This window comes from Aricia agestis, chromosome 12 (assembly GCF_905147365.1).
Source record: "Aricia agestis chromosome 12, ilAriAges1.1, whole genome shotgun sequence".
NCBI classification, from domain to species: domain Eukaryota; kingdom Metazoa; phylum Arthropoda; class Insecta; order Lepidoptera; family Lycaenidae; genus Aricia; species Aricia agestis.
The window spans coordinates 2,648,784-2,674,918 of NC_056417.1; the positions used below are offsets into that span (position 1 = coordinate 2,648,784).

Genomic DNA, 26,135 nt, shown 5'->3' on the forward strand with positions numbered 1-26,135 from the left:
AACGGCGCAGCATCATCAACACTATACATTTTCTTGTTCTCAAACTCGGGGCTAGCATATTGCAATTGTATAGAAGGAACGGAATGAGTATTGTCAGAAACTTTTTTATTATTTACATTGTCACTGTCTGGATTAGTACGTTTTCTCGACCTTGTATTAACAGCTGTAATGCTGCTACATTCCATAGCATCTATACTTTGCATGTTGTAAACCTGATCATCGCGACCACCACCGGGATCGGGCGGTTCGGCGTCCATGACGCTTGTTATAAGTAAACAACAACAACTATTAAGCTACTTAAAACCACACTTACACGAGGACAAATACAATATTTAGACACCCAGAACCAAAAATAGAAGATTCAACAGTAAAAAAGTAAATAATAATCGGAATTAAGCACTGAAAAACAAAAAATAGAAAAGAACGCTTGTTACCACACTCAACCGGAGAAGCAAAGTCCAAGCATATCTTGAATCTTCTTAATTTGCTGTCGCCTGTCAGGCAAGCTGTCAAGTGTCAGTTCACAGCTGACACTTGGCTGACACTGATAACAGCTGTCATGTGTCAATCTACAGCGGTTTGTTTTTCTTTACAGTTTACAGGCGAAGATAATTCAATGTGTTAAAATTACTGTTAAATCTAATTTACTTTATTGAAAAAAGAAAACGATAATAATTAAGACACTAAACACTAATTATATTCTAAATTTGAAGTTTCTATGTCTGCTAGAAGTGCCTTAGACTTTTGGTGATCGGTCAGTCAGTCTTGTTAAAGTTTCTTAATTTTGTCACTGACTGACTGACTGTCAGTCAGTGACAAAATTAAGAAACTTTAACAAGTTACAGCTCTTAAACTACTGGTGCAAAATGAATAAAATTTTAAATATACCGTGTTTATACAATGCTTGCTTTGCAAATGAAAATTCAGGCTTGTTGGTTTATCCACAATGAAGTTATAGGGGGTCAAAAAGAGCCTGAGTTGGTTCGAGAAAAGGATAGTACGGCCGTGCCGCTTTTTTGCTCGACTTAGCGGGGGCACTGCCGTGCCCTCAGATGCTAGTGAGTAAATTACAATTTACTCTATGGTAAATGGTAATAGTAGGTATAAAAACTTTTGACATATTTTTTAAATTTAAAAAAACTAACTGTCAATCGAGTACGGAGTTTGGTGTATTTTTATCGCAAGATTATTTTCTGCGGTTTTCTTCAATAAAATTAGTTTTCGATTGCATATTTTGAAATCACATTTCATCATCATGAATGGCATACGATTGGTACGAAAACAAATTGGACAGTGGCGATCATTTTCGCGATGGTAAGAAAATTTGAGGTTATGTTCCATAATTAAGTACGGTACTTTATATGTATTCAAATATTGTATAACCACATTACTTTCTACTTTAGAACAGTTTCTAATGGTCTTCTCTTTACATCCTCTCAGATTCTTTAGATTTTTATAACAACTAACAAACTTTGTTATTTTAGTGCTATTTTACAACAAGAGGTTGTGCAGGTTGTAAATCCGATAACAATTCCACCACCTGAAGGTGTCGACAAACCGGCTTCACCCAAGATTGAAAAACTAGTCGCGGAAATCACACAATTAAACCTTCTAGAAGTATCCGAGCTCAGTCAAGTTTTGAAGAAGAGGCTCAACCTTCCCGATGCACCTGTTATGCCAGTGGGAGGCTTCGCCATGGCGGCGCCAGCTGCTCAAGAGGAGGAGGCAGCTCCAAAGGCAGTCAAATCCAGTTTCACAGTAAGATCTATTACAAATTTTTTTTTTTTGCATTTAATTTCATTTATTTCTTAATGAAATTATTAACAATATATTAAAAAATAAATGTTTATCTGGACACTAGGTATCGGACAAAACATATGATTTGCTTTTTAACATACAATAATATTACACTAAGTTTTAAGTCACACGCATGATGCAAATTTATAGAAATAATATTCTTTTTATAATATAATAGAATAGAACCTTTGAATAAATACTTATTTAAAATTATGTATGTCAACATCAATATACTTGAGTGTAAAATATTACTATGCAATTATATTACATAACTTTCATTTTACAGGTAAAAATGACCAAATTTGATGAGAAACAAAAGGTGGCCCTAATCAAAGAAGTTAAGGGTCTACTTGAAGGTTTCAACTTGGTGCAAGCTAAGAAGTTTGTGGAAAGCGTACCTACTGTTGTAAAGGCTGACATTTCCAAAGACGAAGCAGAAAAACTAAAGGAAGCGTTGACTAAAGTTGGAGCGGTCATCGAAATTGACTAGATATAGTTTATATTGTATAGTTTAGTAAAAATATATTTAGGAAATAACTACAAAATCAAATTGTTTCATTTTATGAAACATTGACACTCACATATTATATATCAAGAATTAAATAAAGAAGCATTTTGTGTTGAATGTAGAAAGGATAAATTGTAGAAAGGGAAACAAACTTTATTTTCTGAAACTGTGATAGAGTACCTACAAAATAATACAAAGGTTATAAAAATTGGTTCAATAACGGCCGTTCCCAATATTTGATCTATCTCTGGTTTTGTCCTACTAGAGATAGGAATAGCTCACAATTGACATAAAATATATGTCTCTAATGTCTAATGTGAGCTATTCCTATCTCTAGTAGGGCAAAACCAGAGATAGATCAAATATTGGGAACGGCCGTTAGTCTTGTACTCTTTTCTAATCTATGTATGTCTTTTAACAAGTTTATTTCTGTTCAAAATTAAATAAACTTAGTTTTTATAGAAATATGAACCCCCTTGAATGTATAATTTCTATTATAGTACTAGTTACTTGCTTCTTTATTTAACAACTCAGTTTTATATGAATTAGGCGCAATGCAGACGACTGACTATCCCTGACGCACTTTTTAGTCTGTGGAAATAGAACGTCTACGAATAGAAATAGACGCTCGTCTGCACTGCGCGTCTTGTGCGTTACTGCATATAATTGCATAGGTTCTATTTCCACGACTAAAAAGAGCGTCACGGATAGTCTGTCGTCTGCGCTGCGCCTTAATCAGATGTAGGTAAAGAACAAACAAGTACAACCAAAACATAAATGTATATTTGGAATAAATTCCTGAGTGGAAAAATATAATTTCAGTAACAATCTAATGCGTTGACTTCATCGTTCACTTCATAAATACCTAAAACATCATCTAACAATGATGACAGACTTTTGATACCATCATTCCAGTTCTTCTTCTGTTCAATGATCTCTTTGAAATCTTTACTTTTCATGTACGTAACATACAAGTACGGTGAGGCAAATTTTAAGAATCTCGTTTGATTTCTGTGCGTATAACTACTTTCGTCGCCCTGTAGTTTCATCTGTCTTTCGTATATGTGCGACAGTAAATTGATATCGTTAGAATCTAATATACTTTCTATAACGTTGTCCGACTTGGACAAATTTTGTGGTTCGTCTGCCATACTATCATTACTAATAAGATCTATTTTCACATGTTTCATTAAGTCTTCTACCGTTTTCGGTTCGTTCTCGTTTGGTTTCAAACAGCTCGGTACATTGTACTTGTCTAGAATATTCAATATATCCGTGGATATCGATAACGCCGCATCCATAATGTCTACTTCGGTATACTCATCATGTAATAACTTGACTAATACGGTGAGACAGCCTATACAGGCCAACTCTTCTAGCATTCGAGTTAATCTCTTCTGTATTTCTTTCTCGTTCAGTGTAACTATCTTTCTCGTTTCTTTTGAGAAGGTTACTGGTGGGAATGTGCCGTCTAGCATGCCCTGGTCTTTGAGGAAGCACTGTATGACTACCTTCCAGAATTTGAGCGCGTTTAATTGCACTTCCCAGTGAAATTCGCTGAGGGCTGAAGCCACCATGCGGTCGTAGAGGGTAACTTTGAAGTTGGGAGACAGTTTGACGTTTTGGTATATCTCACAGAGAACATTACACGCCTCCTTCCGCACCATACCTTCTTCGCTGTTTGAGAGTATCGCCAAAAGCAGCTCCTGAAAATATAAAGTTGTATGTTAATGTCATCAAATGAAGATTATTATCAACTAGATGGCGCTTGCATTTTTCCGGGATAAAAAGTAATATAAGTAAGTAAATTTCAGGAAAATCGGTTCGGCGGATTGGGCGTGAAGAGGTAACAGGCTGACAGACACACTTTCGCATTTTTAATATTATAAGTATGGATTCGGAGCGAATATGATTGCTTTGACCTTTGTACTAGGTATAAAATACCTCAAAGTTTCTATAAAACCAAGAGTGATCCTTAAACCAAAAACATAAAATCCTGGGGTGCTATCAGAATTTAAGTGTAAAATTAACGCATTGGCCGCATGTAGACACACGATGGCACATTAATTTAGTAGTTACAATTTTTAATAAGTACATATTTACATTATAATGAATTAAAACGGGCTGTACACCGTATTAATTCATTTTAATGTAAATTCATCTTGCAGTCGAAACCGGTTTCGACTGCAAGATGCGGTCCGTCTATGGCCAGCCTTATTGGCATTTACGAAGCATATTAAAAAACAAACACCACAAATAAATGCTTATCATAGCATTTATTTGTGGTGTTTGTATGTACCATCGAGGAAGTTGATTCCTACGCAATTGACAGACCAACGTTATTTGGTCGAATATGTCAATTCAATGTTAATGGGGATTGTCAATTTTTTTTTTATTTTGCTCATTACAAAAACATTTCGAGGAATAAGGTCAGTGATCGTTTTTCTGTATATAAACGAAAAAAATACCCATTAGTTACTTATATTTTTCAACAAATATGTCTAACCTTTGTTTGACCTTCAATGGCGTTAAATTAGCAACAAATTCGACCAACATTACGTTTCAAACTTTTGGTAAGCTTCTCATATCAGCTTTCACATAATGAGAACTTGCATTTGACGAACCAGCCATTATAAATAAGATTGAAAGGAAAAAACATACTGCAGAGGTCAATAATTATTGGCCGCCGATGATGACGTCAGAGCGAAACTTTAAAAATTTATTGAGAAAAAACTAGCCAATGAATTTCAAAATTATTTAATTTATATTCTTAAAATACTTACCCTATTTTAACGAAAAAAAAAATATAAAAAGTACATGTGATTTTTTTTTTGGACAATGCCCATTGTGATCTCTCAGCTGGGTTTGAACTTTGACGTAACGCAACCAAACTACTTAGGTCCCCGATTTGCATATATCCTAAGATCCGACCGTAAAATCCTGCATGAATCGTTTTTTCGATCAAATATATTTTAAATTATTCTTTAGAACGTATAGAATGGATTAATGTTGGGTTGCCTTATCAAAATGATTCCTGCAGGATTTTACGGTCGGATCCAATACTAATAGGAATCAACTTCTCTGATAGTACATACGGGGATGTTAAAGCAGAAGTAGAGAGAACTTGTCTAAACATTCACACCGATATGTTTAGGTACTCAATGACTTTCGCATTTTTGACGTCTCATTCGATAACGACTCCCACAATCTGTGACGAATTCACAACTTGCAGAGTCATTTTGAACTCGACTTAGCACGTTATCAGATATATAGAGTCATTCATAGTGTATCATTTTTTGTGCGGTTTTTAGGGTTCCGTACACAAAGGGTAAAACCGGGACCCTATTACTGAGGCTTCGATGTCTGTCTGTCCGTCCGTTTGTATGTCTATCTGTCTCCAGGCTGTATCTCAAGAACCGCTATAGCTAGTTGTCTGTCTGTCTCCAGGCTGCATCTCATAGCTAGTTGCCGCTAATCGCTATAACAACAAAATATACTAAAAACGTAATAAAATCAATATTTTAGGGGGCTCCTTTTTTGCTCGTAATCAAAAATAGGCACTTGAAATTTTCACAATACTTGTAGATCATTATATTTTTTCCTTTAATCTTTTAAATAAAATCCGTCTTCATACCCATACAAATTGCCGATCCGGGCATCCGTATGGGTATGAAGACGGCATTTTTTTTGAGTTTCCAGCATTGTTCTCATAGAAAAAGTTGTTCATTTTGACGGGCTCATTTGATGGTTTCAAGGATAACGGTGTTTACACTAACACACTGTTTAATGTATAAAGGTACAGACTACGGAACCCTTAGTGCGCGAGTCCGACTCGCACTTGTGTGTTGTGTGATGTTTTATCGCCTAACGATATATTACACAGTAAACAGTTAAATGTTATGCAAGTTTTTCCTTATTCATGTAGACATAACAAGGCTCGATAGCAAACATTACTTTTACAGCACCTATGACTATGGTTTAATAGCGAATGTGGCAGCGTTTAGCAGCCCTGGATTTATAAGTAGGCCGTTTAGGCCGCGGCCTAGGGGCGGCAGCGTCCTAGGAGAGCGGCAGATTTCGTACATGGGGCGGCAGAAATAACGTGGCCTACACTCATAAAAAAAATAAATTCGAAACTAGTGTCTAGACTCTAGTTTATCAGATGATCGAAAATCAACATGTAGCTATAGCCGGGAAGTAGCTCGCAGGTGATTATTTTGCTAACATTCTTCCATATTGTGGTGTGGCCTACGTAAATTAACTCCTGCTGGCTTGGTATCAATGAATGCGACCCCCAGCTTGAGCTACCAACAGCCCACCAAATGAGCCACAGAGGTTAGAACTTAAACGATGTCAATAATTATTACTCGTGTATTATAATTACCTGAACATTGGGATACTCCGTCTTGAGCTGGTCCCAGTAGCTGGCGACCCTGCTGGCGGCGGCCAGGCACTTGAGCGCGGACACTCGCACGTACGTCTCGTGGTCGTTGAGCGCGATCGTCATGGCCAGGTTGATGAGGTTGTTCGACAGTATCTGCCTTTGGAACGGCGGGAATTCTGGAAGGAAAAGCACGTGTATGCTATTATCCCTGTTGGCAATTGCAGTAGTCAGTAGATCGCATTATGCTAGCGAATAGCAAAATTCCAAGATAGACAAAAAGTTAGGTATAGTCTGTCAAAAAAGTGAAGAAATTAAAAAGTGGCAACATCGTAGTGTCATCCCTTTTTTCTTAGATTGAATTGAAAGGGATGACACTACGATGTTGCCACTTTTTAATTTCTTCACTTTTTGACAAACTATACTTAACTTAACTTTTTGGCTACCTTGTAATTTTGCTATTCGCTAGAAAATTAGGGAAGCCATATCGCTTAACAAAAACTCCTTAAATAATTAAATAGTAAACCTGCTTTAGTATGGTAGAGCGTCCGTGGCCTAATGGGTAGATCTTCGGTTCGCACTCCTAGAGGGTACAGATTCGAACCCGGGTGGAGGCGTGTACCTATGAGACATTTTCTGATCTCAAGTACATAATACGGACGCTCGTACGGTGAAGGAAAACATCGTGAGGAAACCCGCACAGTTGGTCCCAGACGTATTGACTAGTTCTTTCCTCTGGACTTGGCCGATTATGATGCGAGAATGCCGTATGCGCTTGGGCAACCATACTGACATTTAAAAATAGCTTTTTCCAGGCACTACAGTATTTGAGGAGTGGTTACTTCACTCTGTAAAATATTGTATAAATCATCCACAACGGATGTAAATAAAGGCCTAGTTTTTGTTAGTATGGTATTTACAAAATTACACAATTGTTTACTCTGTCCTGAAAAGATGTTATTTTTTATTACCTACGCTGTGTTAGAACTTAAGAGGAGTCCACGCCGCCGTTTTTCCATACAAACGTTGTCCCCTGTTTCCTCCCTAGATAATGCCGGTAGAGTTATGATTTTTTTCCTGAATATCTATGGCCACTATTAGCATGTCCCTATGTTTTCTTTTTTTCATAATTTTAATATTAAAAAAGATAAGAACGTCCAATAACCCAAAAAAATGGACAGATTTTCCTCTGTGTTCAAACACCCAGAAAACAAAACTGGCTAAAACATACTAAAAAAATAAAACATAGGAACACAGCTCAAGCCTTGCTTTAATTCTTAATGAAAAAAGTACTTAAATCGGTTAAGTTTTGGAGAAGGAATCAGCGGACAACGAATCGAAGATTTTCTGTTCTTTTATTAGAACTTTTGTCGTGTTGTCTCTATCGCGCTCTGCTGTGGGAGACTTGAGATTGGTGAGACAGCAATACATTTTCAAAATCTCTCGTACCTGGTGTATCCTCTTAAGGGACGAATTGCAGTAGAGCGCATTATGCGGCATACCGCATACGACGTTGCATGTTTTAATTATTACAGCAACGCTTTGAATAATCAAGCACTCTCAAATACTCGTAATCTAATAATTCACGTTCCGCACAAGCACACTTCGGCATTGTGCTCCAGTGAGTCGCATTATGCTCTTCAATAATTGTAAAACAGGGTTTTAGTCAATAGAGGTGCAAGTAGAGGCAGAACATGACATAGAAATAGTGCCCCCACAGGAATAAATCAAGATAGAACGGCTAAGCGGGTGGGGTGCGTGTGTTTCAATCTTGCTTTGTCGTGCAAGATTCATTGGACGTTCATCCAGTCAGCGCGCAAGTCTCGACTTGATTACACCGGAGGGGTTGTGCAAAAATACCTCATTGTGCAGTGTCTAATTGTAAAAACAGAAGTACGAAAGTGAATCGGTCAAAAGGAGGTATTTTTTGCCACGGGTAAGTTATTTGTTTTAACTAAAAGCAAAGCAAAAATTGACACGAGCGATTCCTTAGAAACGCACGCGCGTCGCCGTTCTATCTTGATATATTTCTGTGAGTGCCCCTATAAGTTGAGGATCACTGCCACTGGCGAGCTACGTTGCACACGTTCACTTATCGTCAGCGGTCAATAAATCATGGCCCATGGGATCATATGAAGCATTAATGTAAAAACATGCTACGGTAATAATAATTTAAAATGAAAATTGTTTTATTCATTGTACAATTTATAAAAAAATAGATTTTAGTGTCTTGTTAGTGTTTTAAAGCAAAAAGACTAAAAGTCGTAGCCGTGCGCGCAAACGCGTAGTAACGCGCGTAACTTTTGTGGGTCAATATTTGGCATACCCCATTTAAAACTTTTTAATTAATAGTATTTTGGGAGAACATTTAAAATCAACAATTACTTTTTCTTCCTTCAACGGATCATCTTAAAATGAAAATTATAACACAGTAAATATTTCAATCGTGTGTAGGTTATCAGCATCATCCCTAGGTTATCATCTGCCCGTATCTGACGTGTGCAAATCTTTCGTCATTAGCTTTCTATAAGTTCATTTCTTTTGGACACTTCACTTCAGAATTCAGTCCTAATTATTGTAGTTTACTACAATCAGGATTTAGGACCACGAAAAAGGGCAAACATGGAGATTTAGGACCTGTTTCACCACTTCTTGATAAAGTGCAGGATAAGCTATCGCCTATCCACAACTTATCTGACAGATTCTCCCTGTCAAGTTAAGTGGTGGATATAGCCTATCCGACACTTATCAGGAAGTTGTGAAACAGGTCCTTAGTCTTAATAACATTATAGGGAATCTCGACAACACAAGAGTCTTATTTGGCAGCAGTAAACAGTTGACAGTAATAATTATAGTTTAATTCACGAAGCGAGTCAAAGACAATTGATATGGAGTTTTAAGGCAGGTCCCGTGATTTGGGCCACAGAACTACTTATAAAATGTTAAAAACTTAATTCATTTTGTTCTTAGCTTTGCTGTCAAAAACTCAAAACATCCGTGTAAGCCCGGGCGCGCACTAGCGGCCAGGCCGCGGCGCGCGGCGGCTAGGTCGCGGCTGCTAGGTCACGGCGGCCATCGAAAATATGTTGTGGCCGCTGGCCGCCGTGCGGCCAGGTGCGCGTGGTCTATGGCGGTTTCATACTAAGGTGATTATCTCGATGGCCGTCGCGACTTGGCCGCTGCGGTTTGGCCGCTAGTGCGCGCCCGGGCTAATAATTAGCAACTAAAAGGGCCAGCGCACACATGTCAGTTGTCACGACAGTCCTAGACAGGCTTTTGCTACGCAATACAAATCAAATACCGCACGTTTAATATTACGACATAGGATATAGGCTTATGGCATCTACATTCTACAATCTACATGTCTGACAACAATGATGATCTATACGGCGACGGGCGAACCGATCATTCATATTTCATAGGCATGCGCCTTATCTAGCATCGGTCCAGTGCCGAATTTAAATATTTTTGTGAGGATTAGGACTAGGACACTGCCGCCCCCAGGCCGTGGCTTATAACGGCCTATTTATAAATCCGGGGCGAGTCGTATCGGTCATCTTCTCACAGAAAACCGGCGTGAAACAGCGCTTGCGCTGTGTTTCGCCGAGTGAGTGAGTTTACCGGAGGCCCAATCCCCTACCCTAACCTCCCCTATTCCCTTCCCTTCCCATCCCTACCCTCCCCTTTTACCCTATTCGCTCTTAAAAGGCCGGCAACGCACCTGCAGCTCTTCTGATGCTGCGAGCGTCCATGCCCCCCCCCCCCCCCCCTTATTTCATTAAAAAAAACTGTGCCATTGGGTAAGAAGTTAAAGAAGAGAGATTGTTCTTGTCCGCCATGCACACATTTGAGTACAAAATCTGGTCCAAACCAAAACAAGAAAAACAAATCTGCCTGCTCATCCCGGTATGGGAGGCACTATTTTTAAGCGACTTCAAAAAAGGAGGTGTTCGCAAATCTCCGGAACTACAGGTGCCATTCAAGTAATTATTTTTTGTTGTAATACTAGATTTTGTTGACAGGAAATGCTGCAAGTTTTATCAAAATCGGTTCAGTAGTTTTTGAGATAGGGAATTTTAATTCTTAATAACGCACAATTTTGAAGTCGGTTTTATCTTAATAAATTATACTCACTTATGTACGACAGTTCGGTGCAAACGAGCAACAACTCGAGCGCCGAGTCGCGAACCTCCCAGTGGAAGTCTGACATCTTGAGGTAGATCAGCGCGCCGAGGTCGTTCATAGGAGATCCCGGACTGGACTCCTGGAGCAGCGACAAGTTTGGCGGCAAAAACTTCTTGATAGTCACCGATATCACGTTTAAGGCGGTTACGACGAACTGAAAAATACAACGGCTTTATTATTCTCACGGCAATTAAATCATTTTACTGCCTCAGACTGTTACGAGATACCGAAAAGAAATAATAATATAACTTTTATAGTTTGTGCGTTTTATGATGATATGCGTGACACATTATAATTGACAATAGTAGGTAAGTTACCAAACAAAAATTAATCGATAGTTTAAAAATATCGAATCACTTCTTAAAGGAATTGCAATCGAAATTATCGATTTCGTACTGACATTTCAGTGGTGCCGGTGATTTAAGATGGCCGCCCTTTTTTATCAATTTGATTTCGATTCAACAGAGTCAATCTCATATATTATATAAGTTTCGTTACATGCATATGACATTTTTCAAATGTTTTCGTAACAATAATTTTATACTCCTATTTCACAGTTAATATTTATAATTTTTCAGCTCGGCGACTAGACGCGACGACAAGACGCTCGTTTGCAGTTTCCTCCTTTCAACCTTCAACTACTTGTACGACTTATTATATCTATTCTGTGCCATCTTCGGGCGCAAGCTTTGATAAGGGGGGGGGGGGGGGCCTAACGAAAAAAAGCTGACAAGTGCGAGTTGGAATCGCCCATGAAGGGTTCCGCAGCAGAAAATAGGCAACGTGTTTAAGAAATCAAAAATATTTTTTATACCTACATGTACCGCACCGAGTTTATTCGGTGAGGTACATATAATTGTCGAAATTGGACAAGTAAGATGGATAGTAATGGGGGGGTCCGGAACCCCAGGACACCCCCCTCACACCCATGGTGGTTTTATCGACTTAACCATAAAGTCCATATCCATTACAGATAATTATGAATAGTCCTAACAGTCCTAAGTAAAAATACTAATGTAAAAGATAATAAAAAGAAAACACGAGATTGCGTTAGTATCAGACAACCTGCGCAATCTTTCATAGAAGCGACTCATTCTGCTTTTAATATTCCAGCCATCGTCGGCCTTAGCCATCGTGGTTATTTTTTTGTGAACCACCCAGAAATAGGAGCCCCGCGCAGCGGGGCTCTGTCGACTAATCATTTAAGCCAGTTGTTAAAATATAATAAACTTATGTAAAAAAATAAAAAATATAGAGGGTTCAATTAAACATTTAGTTTGCCAGGGTGTGCCTATAATTTGTTACGCAAGGGCGGTAGCCAGTTGGGCATTGCATTCCCGCAGCGTCGGAGCTGTATATTTACAATATAAGACATAGAACCGAGTTTGCCCACACCCAAAAAAGACTAATTTTGTCGTAAGTCCACTAATTTGGTTTTTTTTTCGAAAGGGTTTAAGCTACTGGTCTGGTTAAGACCATGGTAGTTTAATCGTGGCTATAACTAGTCTGTTGATATTTGTTTTGGAGATAAACAATGAGGGGGGCCTGGCCCCCTCCCCTAAAGTTACACGTGTGACATTCTAATCGGGCAATATTGGGGAGAGCTACGAATAAGCTATTTTTATCTGACGTGGGGACACGGGTGTCCTCTGCTCTTAAGGGGTCCGACCCCTTACTCACTCTCTGACGAGTGAGGCTGCTCGCGCGCGGTAGCAGAAACTAGCTGCGTACGAGTTATCGCGGTAGATGAGCTCAAGTTATTAATGTTATTGCTTACAATAGGGCCATCCCTCTCCCCTTCCGAGTCCGGTTGGGGTGACATACGCGTGTATGTTCTAATGTCAAAGTAATTGGTAGAGCTCTCTATGACAATGTCGCGGTCGCGGTCATAATTTAGGTGTGTTCCTATGCTATCCGCATGCGAACTTGAACCCGGGATCGAGCTCGGCACCGGATTTCGGTCGGTCTGTCTGTTTGTCATTCGGGTCGTGTTGAGTCCTCGGGGAAGGCGCCGGCGTCGTCCCCGGATCCACTAATTTGGTTGTTTTATTAAACATAACCTCAAAAAAATTTTTTTTCGTGGTAACTACTGATTTCCTAACTTTAGGGAGGGGGGAATGGGTCCCCCTCTCCCCCCTCCTCTCTCGCTCCCTCCCTATAATGCGTAATTCAAATGCAACCCCGAAGTCGGTACCAGATAACTTAAGCTTGAGTTCTAGTGAGGAATATCTAAAATTTTTAGGACGTCGACGGGTACAACAAAAACCACAGCCGAACATAGAAGTCGGTTAAAAATATTGCTCTAAGTTTGCGCAAAATCATGTCAATTGATTAGGAAACACCTAAAGAAGACTGAAGAACAGGGAAGGGTGTTATGTTATTATTATGTCCAGAATAAGTATTAAAACCAGGGACCGGAACCGCTTTCCCTTTAAAGGGTTTTATCAGGGTTTTTGGAACGGCTGAATATTTTAAGTTAATTAAAAACCCTATGATTTGATGTCCCACTCGTTCCACTTACCATTTAAAATGGTAACCCATTCAAGGGGTTACCCTAGGGTTACCCACAAACAGTTCAAATTTTTACCAATTCACAAAAAAACCCTTATGAAGGGGTAACCCTTTACAAAGAGGTTACACATATAAAGCGCTTTCCTGCCTCACGTCTCAAGCGAGTTTCGTATTTATGTGTACTGCGGTAAACTCCTTTGTGCTGTACCCGAAGGCGCGGCGTCGGCGCGTGTGAGACAGCACATCAAACGTCGCCCCGCTTCTTCATTCGAAAGTATGCCTTATTGGTATAGAGGTACAATCTTTGTTTGAAATGCTCGCTGGACCGCCCGCCGCCGTCGCACTCGCACCCCCGTGCACTGCTCGCTGTGCACGTTGCGAACTTGCACTCGATTGTTTTGGTACATTTTGTTGCAACTTGCGTCATTATTTTATTAATTCCGCGCGGGCGCAATCCGAAAGATATTTTCATTTGGGAACTATATTTTCTATCACCAAAATTTATATTTGTCATCAAGTTGTATCACCTAATAAATAGATCTATCGCCACGAAATATTTTCGTTCTCAGATAAACAAAAATTGTTCCCAGGTATGAATTACTTACAAATTAATGTTAATATATGTGTAAAATAAGAGATCGATAACCAATAAAATTATATTGCATTACATAAATATAAACTTCGTTCTTATAATAACAGTTTTGTTACTTAAATAATAGCTCTGTGCTCAGAATGGTAGATCTGTCACCAAATAAATCGATTATCGATCCCTGACTGCGACTCCTTTTTATTTGATATTTTGTCACCAATACAGTAGTAACATTTTATTTCGTTCAGATATTAAATTAATAGTATTCGTTACCAATTTAATACATCAATTTATAATTTTAATGAAAAAATGATTAAAGGGGCGGAGACAAATTGGCGCGCTTTAAAAATTGACCAATCCGGCCTCAACGATGGGTAGTAGGTAACTAGGTTCGATTTTTTTTTTTTATTATTTTGACTTTAATTAAGTGTTTTATCTACTATTCTGCTAGCCATAAGCCAGCTATTTTAAACCAGCGCTGATTGTTCAGTGGTAATTATTTTAAACAATAAATATTGATTATTTTGACTTTAATTGTTTTATTTACTACTCTGCTAAAAATTTTATTTAAATATAATTTATACTACCAGTGGAAATTTAGAACCTTAGGAGTCTATTTAAGTAGCAGAATCTTTTGGTTAAAACGATGATGACAACCCTAATTTTTTATTTGAACTTAATGCAATTTTCTAGTAACATAATATGATTTATTGGTGATCTCTTTAAATTGGTTTGCTTAAATACTTATTAGGACACACCTATTATAATACATACAAAAACATTTATTTGGTACTAGACCTTATATCTCAGGATTTTAGGTGATTTATTGTGGAACTGATTTTGCATTGTTTGGTGACTACATTTTGGTGACAGATCTACTATTTTGAGGACAAACCCTATTATTTAAGAAACACAAAACTAATTAAATTGGTGATAGCTTAAATATACCCTTTTCATTTGTCGTGGTTTTTTCATTCAACTTTTTTTGACACTTGTTAGTTGTTTGTTTACTTTTTGTTGCATCATTCTTTGATTAATTCCGCGCGGGTGCAATCCAAAAGATATTTTCTATTTCTCGTGGTTTTTCATTCAGATTTTAATTTTAATTTTACTAAGTATGCCTTCACTAAAAAAACATGCAGTAAGTACATAGATATTTTGATTACGAAGAGACTAATAATCACAGCCAGTGCCGGCTATGTAAAAAGAAAATTAAGGTAGGTAAGTACATTATATTTTCACTACTGATAAATATACTTACGCGACTTATGAAAACGTCCGATAATTTGTTTCTAGCTTTGTATTTTAAAAATGTCACCTATACACAGTTACATTGTCGTTTTTTCAATATATTATCAGGTATATATACATACTAGCTGTCCCGGCAAACGTTGTTTTGCCAACATAGGAACTTAAAATAATTCGCCCATATTTATTGAAGTGACTAAATAATTAGTATGTCACCATGGCAACGCCCATCGCTATCCCGTCCCACAAACAATTGCCAACAAGTGCCAACAAAATATTTTTTTTCATTATTTATCGATTGTACGGCTTATTGCTGCCAATATTAAGTTTGCTATTCAATATTCAAGTATATTATTGCATTAGATATAAGTTTTTGAGAATACAAAATAAAATTATTACTTATTATAAACCAACAATGTATTTTCGTAGGAATGGTTAAAATAAGATAATTATGCGGCGCGTTGGTAATTTTCGAACTATCCTACTAAATACACGATGCATTTAATTTCCCACTCAGATTTAGGCATAAAAACCATAATCCATACTAATATTATAAATGCGAAAGTATCTCTGTCTGTCTGTCTGTCTGTCTGTCTGTCTGTCTGTCTGTCTGTCTTGCTTTCACGCCAAAACTACTGAACCGATTGCAATGAAATTTTGTATACAGTTATTCTAGAGTCTGAGAAAGGACATAGGCTACATTTTGATGTGGGAAAATATCTTATTTCCATGAAAATTTCGATGAAAATGAATTCGCATTGCGCGTGGCCAGCGCTCATCCCGGGGGTCCTGGGTTCGAGTCCCGCAGGCGGAACAAAAAGTTTTCAATGTTCCTGGGTCTTGGATGTGTATTAAAATAAAATTTCAAAAATCTTAAACATATTTTATGTATAATATTATAAAAAATCCAGAAATATATCGATGGAATGAACATTTTAGTTCTAATACGATTCAACAGATGGCGTTTTATTTTTTACTTTATTGTAACATAGAACTAATCATACTTATTAGTTAGTATGTTTTTGTTTATAGTTTTTAATACGTTAGAATATTATGTTTAATAATATTATCACTTGGTATAATAATAATCAATCTATCTTATCTTATGTAGAACTCCTACTGCATTTCTAATCCATACTATCCATACTAATATTATAAATGCGAAAGTATCTCTGTCTGTCTGTCTGTCTGTCTTGCTTTCACGCCAAAACTACTGAACCGATTGCAATGAAATTTTGTATACAGTTATTCTAGAGTCTGAGAAAGGACATAGGCTACATTTTGATGTGGGAAAATATCTTATTTCCATGAAAATTTCGATGAAAATGAATTCGCATTGCGCGTGGCCAGCGCTCATCCCGGGGGTCCTGGGTTCGAGTCCCGCAGGCGGAACAAAAAGTTTTCAATGTTCCTGGGTCTTGGATGTGTATTGAAATAAAATTTCAAAAATCTTAAACATATTTTATGTATAATATTACTAGCTGTTGCCCGCGACTTCGTCCGCGTGGACTTTAGTTTATAGCGCGCGGTGTCAACAAAATTTGTGTCAAATTTAAAAAACTTTTTAAAACCCTGGTAAGTGCTTCCGGTGTAGCGCGGCCCTTAATTAATCAAAATACCCAAAAACAGCTATGCAGTGTGCACATAATCTATACTAATATTATAAATGCGAAAGTATCTCTGTCTGTCTGTCAGTCTCGCTTTCACGCCAAACGCCAAAAGTATCTCTGTCTGTCTGTCTGTCAGTCTCACTTTCACGCCAAACGCCAAAACTTCCGAACCGATTGTAATGAAATTTTGTATACAGATAGTCTAAAGCCTGAGAAAGGACATAGGCTACTTTTTTACTGGAAAAAAGGGTTGTAAGGGGTGAAAATGCGTAAATTTGTTCAAATTAAGTTAGTTCCAACAATTCATAATAGATGGCGCCGTGCGTCTTCTACATCGCGCTGACGCTTGCTCAAAAGTCTTTCTATAAGACGTGGTATCATCTTTTTAAGTTTCGATTTTTTTCGATTGTTATATCTATTCTACGGTATTAAATAACTCAGTACTTTATCTGTGCAGTGACGTAACCTTAAATCAATAGTTTATGGGTAACGTTGTGTAATTGGAGGGCTAAATAAGCTTTAAAATTTGGCATAAAATATAAAGTTTAATATAAAAAAATGAAATACTTATTGTGTGCACACTGCACAGCTGTATTGATTTAAGGGGTACCAGGGTTTTTTTATAAAAGCTTTTGACACCAATTTTGTTGACATCGCGCGCTATAAACTGAAGTCCACGCGGACGAAGTCGCGGGCAACAGCTAGTATTGAATAAAAACAAAATCTTTGTTTACTTACCTTGGTGATAAGATGGCAGTTTCTTATTTTTATTACTTTTATTTATTCTTTCACTAGTCAATGTCAACGAATGAACGATTATGAATGATTGAACGAATGATTTCTGAAATCTAGTTAAAATATGGTAACAATGTTACGACACGGCGACGTAAATTAGAAACAGAATGTTACTGTGTCGACTCGTCTCCAATTTTAGTTGCAGCAACTTCTCTAATATGAAACGGCGACGCGATAAAGTATCGAGAACAATTATGTGTTAGCACATTGTGACACAAAATTCTTGTGTCACTTCAATAAAAATTTAGTCACTTTAATAAAATAATATGGGCGAAATACTTTATATTATGGCAAAGCAACGTTTGCCGGGACAGCTAGTTATATATATATATATATATATATATATATATATATATATATATATATATATATATATATATATATATATATAATAACATAAAAACTTTGAAATTAATATATATATAGGTATATATATATAACCATAAACATAATTTCAAAGTTTTTATGTTTATGGTTGTGCGAGTTGTCGACAAGTAAAAATTCAAATTTTATCCTTTTTTTTATTTATTTATAACTAATTTAATTAATTTATTTTTATGGGTTAAAGATATTCGAAGAGATTTGTGATACATTACCCGATGTATCCATTTTAATATCAAGAGAATTCTGGGAAGAATTATCTAGAATACTGGAATATTTAGAGCCAGTAAACCTAGCAACTCTTCAACTACAGCAACTCGGCCGAATGCTGCTGTCCTACAGCCTACTCTAACAACGTCATGTCACGTTTGTTAGAATAGGACGCGGCATTCCGATTCGTTCGTTTGAGTCTCAATTCTCAAAACAGTTTAGGCAATAGGCCCTTCGCTGCGCTAAGCGCGAGCCCGCGACGGTGGCCGCACGGCGTGCTTGTTTCATGTTTTTGACGGGTGGCCGTGCGACGGATTCGGGACGACCCGCTTCACGTAGCGTTGCTTTATTAAAATTTTAAAAACCTTAAACAAGCACGCGGCGCGGCCTCGCATCGTGGGCACAAGCTTAGGCCGGTATAAATAGTCAGTACTCAAGATGCATCTCGGTCTCAAGACGCGGTTCAGGCTCTGTGATTGGTTGGCTGTCAAAATTTGGACCAATCACAGAGCCGAACCGCGTCTTGAGATCGAGATGCATCTCGAGTACTGACTATTTATACCGGCCCTAGTGTTAGTGAGTTCGCTTAGTATTAAACGGTTATTTCAATATAACAAACAGACACTCCAATTTTATATAGTGTACTGAGTACTTTCCTATAAGTTTCAGCGGCTCAAATTCCCACTGCTGCCATTAGCACAGCTGCCAATCTAGGTGAATCGGCACTTAAAACAGGTAAGTATTTTTTCATTGTTTATTTAATATTATAATTATTATATTTAATATTATAAAGCGGCTATACGATTCGTATCTAAGCAGCTTTAAGGCCCGTATAATTAATAGTCAGTACTTAGGATGCGATCCGGTCTCAAGACGCGGTCAAAGAATATATATGTCGCAGTCATCTGGTTTAATCTGCGATTCGATTGAATGACTAGCGTATTCATAGAATTCAATTCAATTCAATTAGAATTCAATTGAATGACTGAAGGACAACTAGTCAAGACGTTGACTGAAACGTTTAACGTCTTGACTAAACGTCATTATAGTGAAGACGTTGAATGGTAGGTGTATAGGCGATATAGCCGACTTTGTAATGCTTGTTTAGGGTGACCAAGAGTTTGCAACCTTATTTTGAATAACAATAATTAGTGATATTAAATAACGATTGAGGACACGGCTATAATATATTATGATTCTATAGATACCTACCTATTGTATTTTAAGTTTTAAGATGTGCAAATTGCAATACTGCCTATTTGTATGATCTCCAGTTTACATTTAATATGCCTTGTTCAACATTATGTAAATAAATTATTTATACGAAACTTACAAATAAATACTTATACTTTATTTTCAGGAGTACGATGAGAATCAATATCATAAAAATAAAAAGTCATTCGGAACAAATACGGATCCTGTCTGCGAGACTGCAAATGATTTGGATGTAACAACTATTGCAAATTGTTACCTTTTGGGTCACATGATTGGGAGATTATTGACTACGATGCCGAAAGAGAGGCGTGAAGAGAGCTATCAACAACTTTATGATTTCTTTCTGAGGAGTAAAAATATAGTGTAATTGAAATTATTATTTTTAATCAGGAACATACATAAAAACCTGGTCCTAGTAAGTTAAGAAACATAGTGATTGTTCCGGTATAAGGTTCTGTAATCAACAAACTTGGTTGACTACTGGATTTGGTTCTTGCAATTCAGCCAAGTGATGTAAAAATCCCCAATAGTCAAATTATGTTGCTGTAGTTGAAGAGTTGCTAGGTTTACTGGCTCTAAATATTCCAGTATTCTAGATAATTCTTCCCAGAATTCTCTTGATATTATAACTACAGCAACATAATTTGACTATTGGGGATTTTTACATCACTTGGCTGAATTGCAAGAACCAAATCCAATTAATAGATCATAATCTGGCCAGAAGTCTTTTTCAAGCAATGGAAACGAGAGAAACAAAATTGCTCAATAATGATGTAGTTTTAGAATGCCTTTATATGGATAGACGCTTAAATGTAATTTTAAATGAGCAGCAAATTGAGAAAGCTAAAAATCTTTTAAAGGAGACATACGAAAAAATTAAAAAAATCAATAACAACAATGAAAATAATGAGGTTATTGTGCAACATGACGAACCAAGGCCAAGCACAAGCACTGGCTTGGCTGCTTTAGAAGTCATGTTGGCAACAGCCGAGAGGGAAAAGGGAATATTCAAAGAAATAAGCTCTTTTGATGGCTGCCTAAATGAATTAATCGGTAGTCCTAGGCTACCGTTAACCGAAAACATACTTAAATCATGGAGTAATGCTGCTGTTAGTTCTAGCGATCTAGCTATGGTGGCCAATACTGTTTTAGCAGCACCAGCTACCCAAGTGTCCGCAGAAAGGTTATTTTCTTCTTTAAAATTTATTTTGAACCCTCTACGGAGCAACTTAAATGCCTATTTTCTACGTGATGTAATATTAATAAGAGAAAATAAGCAAATGTTAGACTATTAAAAAAAAACAAAGTGAACATTTGATAGTCCTAAAATATGGATTGTTCTATTTGTAGGACAATGTTACTCTTAAATTATATGACTATTAATCTATCAATATACAAAAAATCCGCTTGTTAGGGTTCCGTGTTAGGGTTCAGTAGTCAACCAAGTTTGTTGATTACAGAACCTTATACCGGAAAAATCACTATGTTTCTTAACTTACTAGGACCAGGTTTTTATGTATGTTCCTGATTAAAAATAATAATTTCAATTACACTATATTTTTACTCCTCAGAAAGAAATCATAAAGTTGTTGATAGCTCTCTTCACGCCTTTCTTTCGGCATCGTAGTCAATAATCTCCCAATCATGTGACCCAAAAGGTAACAATTTGCAATAGTTGTTACATCCAAATCATTTGCAGTCTCGCAGACAGGATCCGTATTTGTTCCGAATGACTTTTTATTTTTATGATATTGATTCTCATCGTACTCCTGAAAATAAAGTATAAGTATTTATTTGTAAGTTTCGTATAAATAATTTATTTACATAATGTTGAACAAGGCATATTAAATGTAAACTGGAGATCATACAAATAGGCAGTTTGCAATTTGCACATCTTAAAACTTAAAATACAATAGGTAGGTATCTATAGAATCATAATATATTATGGCCGTGTCCTCAATCGTTATTTAATATCACTAATTATTGTTATTTAAAATAAGGTTGCAAACTCTTGGTCACCCTAAACAAGCATTACAAAGTCGGCTATATCGCCTATACACCTACCATTCAACGTCTTCACTATAATGACGTTTAGTCAAGACGTTAAACGTTTCAGTCAACGTCTTGACTAGTTGTCCTTCAGTCATTCAATTGAATTCTAATTGAATTGAATTGAATTCTATGAATACGCTAGTCATTCAATCGAATCGCAGATTAAACCAGATGACTGCGACATATATATTCTTTGACCGCGTCTTGAGACCGGATCGCATCCTAAGTACTGACTATTAATTATACGGGCCTTAAAGCTGCTTAGATACGAATCGTATAGCCGCTTTATAATATTAAATATAATAATTATAATATTAAATAAACAATGAAAAAATACTTACCTGTTTTAAGTGCCGATTAACCTAGATTGGCAGCTGTGCTAATGGCAGCAGTGGGAATTTGAGCCGCTGAAACTTATAGGAAAGTACTCAGTACAATGAGGTTTATAATACTTAATCTGTGACTCAGTATAATATCTATACATATATATACATATATATATATCGAGATGCATCTCGATCTCAAGACGCGGTTCGGCTCTGTGATTGGTCCAAATTTTGACAGCCAACCAATCACAGAGCCTGAACCGCGTCTTGAGACCGAGATGCATCTTGAGTACTGACTATTTATACCGGCCTAAGCTTGTGCCCACGACGCGAGGCCGCGCCGCGTGCTTGTTTAAGGTTTTTAAAATTTTAATAAAGCAATGCTTCGTGAAGCGGGTCGTCCCGAATCCGTCGCACGGCCACCCGTCAAAAACATGAAACAAGCACGCCGTGCGGCCACCGTCGCGGGCTCGCGCTTAGCGCAGCGAAGGGCCTATTGCCTAAACTGTTTTGAGAATTGAGACTCAAACGAACGAATCGAAATGCCGCGTCCTATTCTAACAAACGTGACATGACGTTGTTAGAGTAGGCTGTAGGACAGCAGCATTCGGCCGAGTCCGAAGATTTGAATGTGCCGTTTGAGAGTACAGCTCCTGAATTCCTGATAGATAAGTAGATAAATATAAAATATCTATTTATGACTTATGTATGCTCGTTTTACGGCTTGCTTACCAATAAGTAGATAGGTAATTATTAGTGTTCTGTGAGGTAATTACTTATTTTCAAGAGCACGGCGAATACACTCCTTTAGTTCCTCAGTTGCCTCCATCATTACAAAAATGCTCACTTCAATCACAAATCACAATACGACACGATCGCTAAACTAGTACGCAAACAAGCACTGCGTTGAGCGATCTGCAAGAGACGAGAAGAAACTAAATTGCCAACTAATATGAAATACCAATCACAAATCAAAACCAAAAATCGGACGTGTGGGGATAAAACCCCTTGAATAGCGGAAACCCAAACCAGGAAGCGCTTTCCTTTTCAAACAAAACCCTGGTTAGCGCTTAAGTTTGTCTTAGGGTTTCCCAGTTCATATGGTTTGTTAAGCGCTTAACTTACTTGAAGGGGTAACCCTTTCAAAGGAAAGCGGAAAGCCAAATACTGCCCGAACTGGATTAAGCGCTTACCCTGTTTTAAAGGGGTAACCCTTTCAAGAAAGGGTTAGCGGTTAGTTTTTCGATATTGCTTAAATATCCCCGCCTAAAAGGGTAACCCTAATAGCTGGGTTATCTTATAAACAGTGTTTCCTTAATTTTGGGATATTTTGTTAAAGGGTTATCTATTTTAAGGGTATTTATATTAAGCCGCTTGTCGGTCCCTGATTAAAACACTAAATTACGAAAGAACAGCTTTATTGAGCTAGGTAGCAAAATACACTGAAAATATTTATGTACCCCCTTAGTTCATCTTATTATGTCAATAAGAAAAACAAGAATGTACCCACATCAACCAACCTACAAAGTTCATACAAAATATTAGATGTGTATTCTACAGTTATTATAAAGAATTTAATGTTACTTACCTTAGCGCTTAAATTCGGTCGTTTCAATGTATCGTAAACGGCACCATACAAACACAGCACCTCGAAACTTTCATGCCACACTATGTTATAGTTCGTCACCAACGCCAGCATCGTGTCTATCACATGGTACATTATCAGAACTTTCTCCTGGTCATCCGAAAAATCTTGAGGTATCAACTCTCCCGACTCATTCAAAGGATCAAATTTTTTAAACACGTAGAAGAGGACTTTGAACAACGAATTGGCCTGGTCATCGTTTAAATGTTGCTTTAGACACGTCAATCGCTTAACACTCTGCAAAGTGAGGGTCTGTATATCCAACTGTAGAATTAAATCTCGTAAGCAATATGAGGTGCGGGCGGTGTGTTCACATGCTCCCTCAACAATTTTGGTAATACCATCATTAATTTTATCCTCAAAATCTGGACGCAATGTTTTATCGTACATAGCGTACGTAAGACATGGCACGAGGCAGATGACTAGGAGCTGTGTGTGAACTTGTATCTTTCTGTCGCCCTGCTCCCAAGAGGCCACTTTATTATTTGGCCAAACTGAAGCCCAAATCAAGTTACAAGCTATGCTATAATCGAATATAATATTCGTGTCACGACGTGAAATAAAAAAATTGAGTGTGTTAAAGAACCCCACACTGATTTCAATTAGATCTTCTCTTCCATATTGGACGGTCGAATTCAAAGGTTTGGCATGAAACATTTTTGCAATAGTCATCCAAAATAGCAGCTTGCATAAAATTAGAGTGGTTTCCTCGTGCCTCAACCTATCTAGCACGAGATAAAAATGAGTCAAGACATTGTTCTCCAAAAAATATTCAATAACATGATTACTTTGTATGATATGTTCTTTATCGCTCATTACAGATAGCAGGAGGTGCAACATAGGCTCAATCGTTTTACAGAGCTCGTCCTCCTCTTCCGTAGATATGGTACTTACTTTGAGCCATTCGATACCCAAAATGGGCTTTAATAGGGCAGAAACAACTTCTTTGAGTTGCGATAGAGATCCCGAATCGTTCAATCTCCACACAAACAAAGATACAAACTTATTAGTCTGTCGTACAACAAACACTGTTTTTTTTTTGTAGCTCATCTGCAGGATTTCTTTCCAGATTTCATTTTGGATAACCCATAGGGCTCCAGAGTTGTGATTCATCAGGGACAGAGCTACCTCCATGTACGCTACACGCAGGCTGTTATCTATAGCTGGTGAATTGATCTGTTTCATATCTTTTGCAATGTCATTTCCAATAGTTGTGAATATTCTAGCATAGCTTACTTCACTTTCTACAAATAGTCCTAATAGCCTCACGAGGAAAACTTTAACAGTTTTGTGGTATGTGTCAATGTTCTTCCATTTGTCCACTAACAGTGTTGGTATGATGCATGGTAATGATTTCAAATGAAGAACATCTGCAAAATAAATAGGTTTGAAAAGAGATGACAATGCAGCAGCAGCATTAAATACTTCCAATAGAAAATTATTACAGTAACAAACTAGAATGAGTATCTAATAACTTTTTTTTTCCTCTATGTGAATATTGCAATCAGCCTTCAGGCTATAAGCAGAAGGAATGTTGGCTTCTTAGTGTAGGGTGGTAGTCCCAGTGGAATACATCCCTTTATTATTTAGTCAGTCATATGACTGACTGTACAACTTTATGGTAAAAAATTGTGATAATAATTTAAAGTTCTTTTTACAAATAATTTTATCAATAATTATAATATAAAATTATTGCCCAAATTAAAATAAATAAGTACTGCTTATTTATTTAAAAACTAATTTAATTTCATTAAAAAGTAATTATTGAATCTTAAAATATTATGTATTGTTAATAATTTTCATGCATGAAGGTTAAATTACTAATAATATTTAAAATTAATATTTAAAAATTTAGAGTAGGTCTCATAGTTCGCAATTTTAACATAGTCCAGGAAACACAGACACAAAAAGTCCTCTTATTTTTTTCTCATTAACCCATCAATCCTCAAGCGGCACCCGGCTGCCGCGTAAAAATATAAAATCTATTGTTTCTGTGTTTCTCATGGTCGAGGTATTAATCTACAAAACATAATATTTTATTCTTTGGACCATTACCTACATTTTATACTTACTTTGTTTGAGTACATATGGAGATGTGTCGTAATTTATTAAGTGTCGTTCATGGGCAATGGTTCAGGGTTATTTTTTGTTTACATATTGCTATACATGATGTAATGATATTAATCATCCTCAATACCACATTATTATTATTTACAAGTCTCAACTTGAGGGGTCTATTTCATGGAGAGACTCAATGTACACTTTACTGACCCACTGCAGGTCACAAAATATTTTGTGTTGTGTGTATTTATTTAGTAAATTGTACTTAAGTACTCATAACACTATGTTAGATAGTATCTGTTGCGAAATGTTTATAAATTAATTCAATTACCTTCATCATCGTTGCTGTGCATCTTAATAAAGAAATTATCGACATAATAACTGTTCATCGCAAAGTTTGGATCAGTAAGCTTTTCAAATAAAAGCTTAACCTTGTTGTGTAGCAGAATTCGATCCATTTTAACTCTCTGAGACGCTTCTTCAGTATACAGGCGTGTGTGGACCTGTTATCAGTGTACGCTGATTATCCTTTATCTGCTTGGAACCGAGTACTGACATCGATAAAGTTTTAATTTGTTATCGTGAATCGTGATACAATTTACCTACGAACCGCGTACGAAC

The 26,135-nt window shown here is 37.0% G+C and overlaps 2 protein-coding genes across 2 annotated transcripts; one reads left to right on the plus strand and one right to left on the minus strand.

Moving 5' to 3' along the window:
* Positions 1–1,151: 1,151 nt before the first annotated feature.
* On the plus strand, positions 1,152–2,349 carry LOC121732801 (39S ribosomal protein L12, mitochondrial). The gene is made up of 3 exons (XM_042122781.1): positions 1,152–1,314; positions 1,485–1,758; positions 2,084–2,349. Exons 1-3 carry the CDS (start codon positions 1,256–1,258, stop codon positions 2,285–2,287), a joined length of 537 nt encoding a protein of 178 aa, XP_041978715.1. The 5' UTR covers positions 1,152–1,255; the 3' UTR covers positions 2,288–2,349.
* A 721-nt stretch (positions 2,350–3,070) lies between these two features.
* Positions 3,071–26,135, minus strand: LOC121732799. Its single transcript, XM_042122777.1, has 5 exons — positions 25,846–26,135; positions 23,397–24,823; positions 10,821–11,025; positions 6,690–6,865; positions 3,071–4,011 (listed from the first exon to the last, which is right to left on the minus strand). Exons 1-5 carry the CDS (start codon positions 25,970–25,972, stop codon positions 3,124–3,126), a joined length of 2,823 nt encoding a protein of 940 aa, XP_041978711.1. The 5' UTR covers positions 25,973–26,135; the 3' UTR covers positions 3,071–3,123.